At 32.1% G+C, this 11046-nt stretch overlaps 1 protein-coding gene across 1 annotated transcript; it reads right to left on the bottom strand.

The window, feature by feature from the left end:
- Window positions 1-336: 336 nt before the first annotated feature.
- On the bottom strand, window positions 337-5690 carry LOC115709160 (potassium transporter 5). Its single transcript, XM_030637196.2, has 8 exons — window positions 5434-5690; window positions 5096-5324; window positions 4222-4470; window positions 3484-3534; window positions 3140-3400; window positions 2813-2980; window positions 2460-2714; window positions 337-1484 (listed from the first exon to the last, which is right to left on the bottom strand). Exons 1-8 carry the CDS (start codon window positions 5599-5601, stop codon window positions 601-603), a joined length of 2265 nt encoding a protein of 754 aa, XP_030493056.2. The 5' UTR covers window positions 5602-5690; the 3' UTR covers window positions 337-600.
- Between the last annotated feature and the right edge of the window lie 5356 nt (window positions 5691-11046).

Genomic DNA, 11046 nt, shown 5'->3' with positions numbered 1-11046 from the left:
TTTGTCTAATATTATCCAAGTTTAATTTGTAGCTCCAGCATAAGAATATGTTATTACAAAAGCAAGTTTTTTTCCCTTTCTTTTATTATATTCTTTCACTCACTTGTTTACTCTATTTGAAAGGCCTTAACAAATAGGGATCTAAGGTGAGCTGGACAATTGTCTATTATTGTTCCTTTGAGAGATCCAATTATGACAATTGTCTCAACTTGTTATTAGATTGTTTGACAGAGATAGGAATTAAGTTGGACTCTCACTCATAACATTGAGAATTTGAGATCACAAAAACTAGTAGTAATTGTGTCATTAAAATAAATATAATGTGACAGAACTCAATTCTCAAGCTAAGATTTTTCTTTTATTTTTCTCCCTTTTTTCTTCAACATTAATCACAATCAAAACATTTTAGTTTTCTCTGATATAACCAATGACTGAGCCAGAGAAAAAGTTAAGGGGCCAAAAACTATTAATAAAAGAGGAAAAAAATCTGCACATTATTTATTTATAACTAAACACAAAATGAAATAAAACAAAAAAGGAACACTATTAAAAAAAATAAAACTAAACAAGACATGCTTAACTAATAAGTAAATTTATTAATCAAAGCTCATAAGTCATCCCTACTTTGACCATTCTTTTGTGAGGAATATCAAATGAATGATTACTGCTCTGCCTCAAATTTCTTACCAAGAAATCATAAGCATAATCAATCAAAATTTTCTTACCCAAATTAGCTCCTGCACCAGCAAACACCTGGCTTTCTCCCATCAAATGAACAACACCATGATCATTAAAAGCTTTGTCAATTCTTTCAATCTCATCACTCCTTAATAGTTCTTCTTGCTCATTACTACTACTTATGACTTCTTCACTATTCTTCTTCATTATAAACTCCTTTAATTTATCAACCAACATTTTCTCAAAGGGTTCACTTTCCTTATGCGAATCCCTATAACCATACCTCGCGACACAGCGAAACATGTTCAACTCCTTAGGCTCAAGCCTGCGAAACAAAAATCGCTCCTCTGGTGAAACCTTACTAATTGGTAATGATTTTTTAGAGACAAAGATGAGTGTTGAGTGTAATGCGGGCATATTTTGCACGTAATGCTTGAAAATTGGAGGAATTCCTTGTACAAGTTCAGAATAGAATAGAGCAATCCCAGGCATTCGAGTAATTCTTATGTTGTTCATAATATCATTGACCATTTGTGGAGAAACCTTATTATTTGACTCATACTTGTACTTTCTCAAGTACACATTGTGCCAAACAAACATGATTGTGACTAATATTGTGGCAAAAGCAAGAGGAAGGTAACCTCCTTGGTCAAATTTGTAGAGAACTGAGGTCAAGTACATAACCTCCATTGTACCAATTGTAACAATGTATAAGAGTATGAGAAGTATGTGAGTTTTCCATATCACTGTCATGATGATCACTAGGAAAGATGATGTTATTATCATTACAAATACCACTGCCAACCCTGTATATGGCATGAGATAATAATAATGTTATGACTAATAAAAGGTAATGAGAAATGTATATGCAATCATATGTAGTATCAATTGTGTAATTTTCTTTGTAAATCATTACTTATATTATGTAATGAGATGAGACTAACTACTACATTGCATTAGTTAAGTGTGGTCTGTTTGGTTAATATTTTATTTTTGCTTATATCTAAAAGTACAAGATAAATAATTTTTCTCAATGTATTTGGATATTAATGGGCCGATCCTGAGTTGAAATGGGCTACAGGCAAAAAAATTTTTTTAGGTCCTTACTATAAAGATAAATGATATTTTTAAAATTATTAGAAAAAATATATATATTTTTCAAAAAGTATTTTTTTATTTGGGCTCCTAAAATGAGTGAGCCGTAGGCGGGTCTAGCCCGCCTATGTCCATGGCCGGCCTTGGATATTGTTAGAAAAAAAAATTGTGAATAAATTAAAATTATGTATTATTTTAATTTTTAAAAAGTTTCACAAAAGAGTTTGTAAGTTTTTTTAATTAATTGAGAATTTTTTATTTTTTATCCAAACACTTTAAAATGAATTTTTTTAGTTCTAAAACCCTATAAATAATTTGAATATTATTAAAAAAAAATTATAGCTAAAAGTATAAGATATATAAAAAAATTTCTCAGTATTTAGATATGAATAAACTAAACATAATGTATATTAGTCTAATTATGAAAGTAATTTCTCACTGGAGTCCTTTTGTAAGTCTTTTAATTAATTAAGAATTTTTTATTTTTTATTCTAAAACCCTAAAATTAGTTTACAGAAAACTAAGCCAAAGGATACTATACCATACAAAGTTCTGTGAGTAATATTTAGCTCTATACATATATAGTACATGTACATGTATATGTTTTAGTAATATTCAAAGGCTTTAAAGTAGTAAATGGAAAAATATATATTGCATTAATATAATAGAGCATTTATATGTAGTACCATAGGCATTGCCGAGTTGTACACCAGTTTTGAAGCCTAAAGTAACAGCAACACAAGCCACCATGAGAAGATAATTAACTTCTGGAATATAAACTTGTCCTTTATGAGTAGCTGAAGTGTGAATAATCTTCACACGTGGAAAACATCCCATAGAAAGAGATTGTTGGACTATTGAAAATGTTCCAGAAATCAATGATTGACTAGCTATGATTGCTGCCAATATAGCCACCACAAACATTGGCCAGTACATAGGACCTAAACAAAAATATACAAACAATTTTTAATTAATTATTCATTATTAGAATTCACAAGAAAGAAAATTGCTTAAGTCGATCTGCTATTCTTTTGATCACCTGGAATTGACTTGTAAAAAATATCTGAAACAAGATCAGGATGCTTGCGAAGAAAAGCAGATTGTCCAGCATAGGCTAAAATAATAGCTGGGTAAGTTATAAAACAAGTGCTTATTCGAATGGACTTCACTGAGAAATGTCCCACATCGGCAAATAAAGCTTCAGCTCCTGCATTGATATATGGTGAAACACTGAAACATTATATTATATAATTCCAATGTTTAATGAGAAGTGTTAATTGACTAAAAGATTATAATAGAAAATTAGAGTGTACTCATGTATCATTGTATAATTTTTCTGATAGTTTTTTATTTTGAATATGTGTACCTGTAATGGATAGTACTGTGCCACAAAGAGATAGCCAAGCATCTTTTTTGTTTCTGATAAAATAAGTTACTATGTAACCTGGATTAATGGCTCTGATGACTGTCCAATCAAACTTGATGAAATTATAGAGTCCAATGCTACTAATAAGTGCAAACCATAGTAAGAGTAATGGAGAAAATGTGTAGCCCACTTTGTCAGTTCCAAATCTTTGAACCATAAATAGCATAATCAAGATTGCTACTGATGCCCAAACAATTTTATCTGTTAAGAAGAAATGATTGAATTAATTATTTATCGTACTATATATGATTTATTGAGATAATTATATTGTATATATTAATTACCTTGTGTCATACTAGGGTCAGCTTCCTTAATACCTCCAACAGCTGATAAAACTGCCATCAACAAAGGTAAAATTAATCTTGATTTTTTTTTTGAATAAGGTAAAATTAATCTTGATTAGTTTGTATTATACCAATTAATTATCATCTATTAATTGGAGAATTATTATTTTTTAGTTTTTGTTGAATTTTCTTCCCAAGTTAACAAACAGAAATGGAGGGCAGCAATTGAGTTCAAGAGGGCCAAAAAGTAAGGGGAAAAATTAGGAAGGCTCAATGAAATTATTTTTGAAGAACATAAAGGTTTTTATATAATTTTTTTTCTAAATAATAGAAATAAAAAAAAAAAAATTGGGAACCAAGGCCCTCTCTCAACTAAGTAGCTTTTCGTCAGTTAATAAGGGCAAAATGCAGGCAAGTCAAATTAACCCAACTTATTTTTAAGAGCATTGCTATTAGGCATTAGTGGTGCCTAGCACCTTCTCAATGTACATGTCGGGTTTCGATTATAGTGATACTTCTTAAAAGCTATTATATTAAATTATATGGGACTCGATATTTAGTTGGACCAAAAACAATATTAACACATAAGAGGGTGCTAAGCACCGCTAGTGCCCTTTAGCATTTCTCTATTTCTAAAGGTTAGTGGTAAGAGACAAAGTACCTATCTTGCCCCGCTACATGATTTGGTACAGTGAATATAATGAGTCAACTTAACTTGTTGTATTTATATTTTGGTACCTGAAATGCATGGAGTAAAGATACCATCACCAATCAACATGGAAGTTCCAAGAAAGGTGACAATTAATAAGAAGTATTTGGCAATGTCACTTTTCTCAAGACGAGATTTAACCCATGTTGCTAGTTTCACGCGTTTAGTGGGCAACTCAAGCTTAAAATTTGAGATGTTGGTGTCCTCAGCTTGCTCACTTGGGGTCAATCCAACCTTAGCATATCGGCATATTAGAGAATACAACGCAAACGTTCCTCCTACAAACATTACAACAATTATTTATATATGACATAAAATCAAATGCCTATTAAAAAAGTAAAAGAAAAAGAATTAATCTCCATTTTAGAAAGTAAATCTACTAATACTGCAACTTAATTAATTTACTTTCAACACTCAAAACAATAGAAACACTAATTAAGTCATGTTTTGTTAGAGATAATGAAATGAAATGTAATAGAAATGATTCAATTTTCATTCATCCATTTGATTGGTTGCCTTAATTTAAAGTATTAGATTATCACTCCACATTATTTTCCATTATTTCAGTATATAGTTATTCTATTTTAAAGTTGAAAGAAAGACCATTCTGAATTTTTATTAGTTTCCCACTATTCTTATTCCTATTTTTATTCTTAATATTATTCTTGTTTTTATTCTTTCCAACCAAGCATACTAATTATACACATACTCATCAATCATATTATTTTCATGGTAAATTAATTAATTTCTGATTTTCCTACACAATCAGATCTGATATGTAATTCAGATACATATAAGCATATATAATATCGAAACTAATAAGGTAAATATTTTATTAACATGTACAGTTAGGGTTAGAGAAAATTAATGAATAAAGAAAATAAAGAATATAAATATACGTACCATCACCATTGTCAGTTGCCCTCAATACGATGAAGACATATTTAACCAAAGTACTTAATGTGATTGTATAAAAGATAATTGAAAAAGCACCCAAAATATCATCTTCATGTTTGATGATACCATTAGGAAATGTACTTGCATACACATACAATGGTGATGTTCCAATGTCACCATAAACAATTCCAATGCTTTGAAAAGCTAAGTGTAATACCGTTGACCATTTCATAACCTGATTATTAATAATCATATCATCCATCAAACAAAATAAATCATTTTTCTTCAATAATAATATCTAAATAAAAAGATTAAGAAAAGAGAAAATAATAATAATCAGGCACCTTTGAGCCGTCATGGCTTCCGTGACCTAAATAGGTGCGAGATTCGATATCGAAAGAGTCGAATCTCTTAATAGTTTTATGTGATATTGAAGAAGAAGAAGATTGTTCTTCTGCCATTGTTGTAACATTTGCCGTTGTGGACTGATCTTGTTCTTCTTCTTCGGCCATTATTACTACTTTTTACGATATTTTTCAATTACTTAATTACTACACTCTCTATTTTGTTTTCAAAATAAATATATATTTGACTAAATCTTTTATTCAAATGAATATTTGTTACACGTTATTTCTTTATTTATTTAATTTAATTGTTTTTTGTAAATCTATATGTTACGTACGCGTTATTGATCATAATAATATACATTATTTTATTATTATTATTATTATATATGACAGTTTAACTAGGGGTGTTCATTGGATCACATCCAATGGATTTTGACCCATCCAATCCAATCCAATTATTTATTGGATATTGGATTTTTCCATCCGATCCAATCCAATTGAATTGAGTCATCTGATCCGATCCGATCCAATGGATGTATTGGATTGGATCGGTTCTATCCATTGGATGCTTTAACTGGTTTTTTATTAGATTGGATTGGATCCATCCAATGGATCCCATGGATGAATCCAATCCATTTTAACCACTAAAAAATATATATATATGAAAAAACATAATTTAAAACCTAATAATCTAACATAGATAATGAAATAATATATAAAATATTAAATAAAATAATTAAATATATAAAATTATAAATATTAAATATGATTGGATGGACATTGGATGATATTGGATTGGATTGGATCGGTTATCCATTGGATCGGATGTCTCATCCAACATCCGATCCGATCCAATTGGATTTTTAAAATTTGCATCCGATCCGATCCAATTATGATTGGATATCCGATTCTATTGGATCGGTTGGGATTGGATCGGTCGGTTGGAATTGGATTGGATGACTTTCTGCACACCCCTAAGTTTAACATTCAACATTATAGCTGCTAAAAAAAATATAATTACTGGACCATTCAAAGGCTTGGCTTGTAACAAACTTTCCTATAAAAACATCATAATTATTTACTATGCAAAGATTTGAGCAAGTTTTTTTTTTTTTTTTTTGAAAGAAAGATAGAATTCAATAAAATAAATTAACTATGAGAACTAATAAAGTGTGGACAAGTATCTGGTTAAATATACTCTCCTAAAGAACTAGTAACAAAAATAGCCAGTGCATGGGCAATACTATTTGTAGAGTACAAAATAGTCTTGCAAGAACACCATTAACAATTGTTAATAAAGAAATAACATAAAAAATATTTGTCTGACGTACGTTATTGGAATTCGAACTATTAATCCAGCCTATGAAAACTGTCGAATCACTTTCTATAATGGAGATAGAAATTAATTCAAATTGTCGAGCAATACCCAGTCCCAATCTAACCGCAAGCAACTCCGTCAAATTCACACCAAACTCCCATACCACCCCCACTGCCCAACAAGCCCAAACCACCCCAGCCCTCACTATCCTGAATCACACCTCCCAATTCCCCACAAACCCTGCCCGATTTTATTGAAGCGTTGGTAGTCAAAGAGAAGTGCCCCATTGGTGGAGGACACCACCTTGTGGTGGCTCTGCCAATACTACTAGATGTTTTCATCCTCATACCAAGTCATTGGTACTCTCAAAATTCTTCCAAGGCCCACTGAGCTAGTTCGAGAAGAATTGCCACTCTTGATTGTGTCTTACCAAACAATACAAATTTTCTATCATACCAAATCCACCAAGGTACATCACCATCAACTCGAACTCATCCTGAGAAAGTTCATAAAAAAAGAACATTAAGAATGTTCGATACCAGGCCATTAACATATCTATGAATAGAAGATAGTAATCCTACTTATTCCCAAACTAGAGTAAGAACATGACAAAAAAATAAAGAATTAACTGGATCTCAAAATTCTCACTACATCTTGAACAACATAGAGGAACTATAACTTTCTGAGAACCAAGTTACGTAGCTATACATGGATGGCATAGTTAAATAGGTGCCATGTAAATAGCTTTAATTTTGGAGGGACACCCAAAGTTCACATACCATTCTACCACTACACCAATCGAGATGAATCAATAACGCCCTCAGCAAATTGAAGGGACCATGCCACAACATAGCCACTCCTGACCGAATAAACACCTTCCCGGTCATAGTGACAGCACCATCCATACACACCTCTCACTAAAGGAATAGATAAGATAGCCTCAACATCAATTGGAAGAAACGTCCCCTGAAATTTCTCAACATCCCATTCGCCGTTGTAGCAATAAATTCATTAACCAAAGTGATTCCATCCACAAGACTAGTAATAAGTCGAAAATTCACATGTCCATGTATCCATGGGTCACAAAATATCCTTACCTGAGAACCATCACCAATAACATGTCTGATGCCCTTTTGAATTAACTTAATATCCCACACAAGGCTGGTCCATAGATGGGAAGACCCACTTCTTTCTTTAGTTTCCACAATCGAGCAATGGGGGAAGTACTTATGCTTTAAAACCTGAGCAGGTAGGGAATTTTATTATCCTCCATACTTGTTTACTACCAGAGCCTTATTGAATAGTCAAAAATTACGAAATCCAAGACCACTCAGGGTCTTCGGCTTACAAATTTTCTCCCACTTAATCCACGAGATTTTTTGGTTAACCCCATTGGTCCCCCACCAAACTTCTCTTACTATTGACTTGAATTTTTCACACGTATATATCAGCAATTTAATTAAACACACTCATCAAGTAATTTAGAATAGCTTGGAGAATTGATTTAATAAGTACCTCACGACCACCAGCTGAGAGAAAGCTACGTTTCCAACCACGAATTCTCATCAACATTACAAAATAGACTTTTGGTGTCAGTTCTAGGAATATTTAAAAAAAAATGATACTAAAGACCATCCTAACTCTTTAGTCTTGATTTATAATTGACACCTATAATGACTTTAAGTGTCAGTTAGTAGACCGACACTAAAAGTATATAACTGAGACCAAAAAAAGTTAGAAAATATATATACATATAAATTGAGTATAGGTATCGATTCATAACTGAGACTAAAAGATCTTTTGGTCTCAATTATAAACTGACACTTAAAGTTTTAAAATGTAAATCTTTTTAACTTTTAGTTGTATCAATTTTTTCTTAAAGAGTATATAAGGAATATTGTATAACCCTAGAGAAAATCCTAAACACTATCCTTTCTCTCTCTGTTGCTCCCAACTCTCTCTGTTGCTCTCTCTACCATCCCCTCTCTCTATTCTCCCTTCGTGTGCTGCCATTACTAGAACAACTTCAGTCTTCTTCAATTGCAACAACAAACAAGGGGTCACCGCCCTCCTAACCCCAAAACCAGAGAAAACTAGAGATGAGAGGTTGCTGACCCTCTCTCTTCTCTGGTTTACATTTAGACGGTGCCTTCGACCATCGTTTGGCCATAAGGTGGTTACCACCGTGCTTAGGGACCCCCAAAACCCCAAACCCCAACATTCTCGTCCCTCTCGCACTCCATTTCTCTCGATTTCTCTCTCGTCGTAATTGAATCTTAGTACCTGGCCATTTGGTTTTAAATGAGCCAAAAGAAGTCAATTTTTTTGTTTTATTTAAATGGGTTTTTGGTTTTGTCTTTATCTCTAAATATCGTTTAGGTTTATATTTTTAATTCTATTTGATGTATATTTTACTGTAAATGTGTCAAAGAATTTATATTTTGATATATAAATTATTATTATAAGGCTTATATTGTATAAAATAAATTGGAGTGCAATTTATTTTGGATTGATCTGTTGAAATTTATTCGCTTGTTTATGATGGTGTTTTATACAGTTTTAAGAATATGTAAATTTTATTTTTGGATTTGATAATGTAAATTTTATTGTTTGGATCTTAGTTTTGGCTCGGAGTAATTCATCGTCAGATCTGAAAGTTTTTTTTGTTTTTTTTTGGTGGTCTCGGTTCTAAACCGAGACATATAATACAAAAATTAATAGCACATCTCTAAGTATTGGTTGAGAACCGACACCAATGCCCAAAAGTCTCAATTCATAACCGACACTAAAAATATACGTTTTGTCTCAGTAGAATAGGTGTCGGTTCTATGAACTGACACTATAGGTATAAGTGTGAGTTTAAAACTAACACCAAAAGTGTAGTTTGTAGTAGTGCTTCTGCACTTTCTCACATATTCTCTCAAAGGTGTGCTTCTTATTTCTTTCGAAAACAGTCGGCAGGCCAAGATATTTATCATGAGTGACCATAGATGTCAATCCCAAAATTTGAAATGCTTCGTTCTGATCCACTTGAGAGACATTCAGACCAAATGTAATTGCCCACTTCTCATAGTTGATCTTCTAGCCAGAAGCCAACTCATAAGTCTGCAGGATACGCCGAATTTTCTTAGTATGTCCAACAATCGCCCTTTCAAAGATGAGATTATCATCAGCGAAGAATAAATGAGACACCCTCAGTCCAAATCTAGGACACCTAAATCCTATTAACTCAAATTTAGACTCAGCTTGTAAGATGAGAGTTGATAGAGCCTCGCCATAAAATAAGAACAAGTATGGTGAGAGAGGAAACCCCTATCGTAATATCCTAGACAAAACTACCCTTCCTCTCGACCAACTATTCACCAAAAATACATATTTAGGAGTCATGACACAATCCCTTATAGCAATTTTTCTACTTTTATTCTCTTTAACTTTATTAGCAGTGACAAAAGTCATAATCTATAGTTAAATCACCACAAAGGTAACTTAAACTATCATAGACGTGACATATTATTATTAATATAATTAAATATTGAGTCCTACACATTTGATTCAATAAACAATATAAAAAATTACTAGTACCTGCAACACATCACATTGGTATAGTGTTGGACACTGTAAAATACCTAATAGTATTGCTCTAGTTTTATAAATAGGGTGCCACTTTGAAGCATATGTATTGTTACAATATAGTATATATGTATCCTTTTTACTTTTTATAGATTTTGGTAGCAAATACAATCAAACGAAGATATGACTAATTTAATAAGTTATTTATAGTTTCACCGTCTGAATTAGTCCATATTTACACATGTTTAACTTAAACATTGAGACAAGCTTACGAATGCAATAAAATCAACCAAGTACACATTCATTATGAAACACTGCAAGATGCCCTTTTTTCGCAAATTCTCTGCGAGATCCACTTGAGTCATTTTATAAAAAGACTATTTACTTGTCTTGAACTATTTTTTTACTTTGTACAATATTTCACATATATAGCAAAACCTTTAATGGATCAAGTCCAAGTAGGTATTGATGGGGTTAACATACAGGTTAGTGAAGCTGATAATGCATCTTGCTCGTTGTAACATTTACATCTCGTTGCATGTGTGGTTTGGGTGGTGTGGGTGTTCAGGGCAGCCTGGATTTTTTAGATGGAGGTGGATGAGCTCATATCTCTTCAATTAGGGCATAGTTGGGCTTCCAATACGGGCTTTATTATTGGGAAACTTACAAAAATACTGGAATTTGGGTTAACTTTTACAAAAATACCGTCACACGGAAAAGCT

This window comes from Cannabis sativa, chromosome 3, assembly GCF_029168945.1.
Source record: "Cannabis sativa cultivar Pink pepper isolate KNU-18-1 chromosome 3, ASM2916894v1, whole genome shotgun sequence".
In the NCBI taxonomy this organism is placed as follows: domain Eukaryota; kingdom Viridiplantae; phylum Streptophyta; class Magnoliopsida; order Rosales; family Cannabaceae; genus Cannabis; species Cannabis sativa.
This window is presented reverse-complemented; position numbering and strand designations above follow the sequence as displayed.

Coding starts and splice junctions, on each gene's coding strand:
- LOC115709160 (XM_030637196.2), bottom strand. CDS start 5,601: ATGGCCGAAGAAGAAGAACAAGATCAGTCCACAACGGCAAATGTTACA. Junction 3,401..3,483: donor TGACCCTAGTATGACACAAG/GTAATTAATATA, acceptor TCTTCTTAACAG/ATAAAATTGTTTGGGCATCA. Junction 2,715..2,812: donor TTTTTACAAGTCAATTCCAG/GTGATCAAAAGA, acceptor ATTTTTGTTTAG/GTCCTATGTACTGGCCAATG.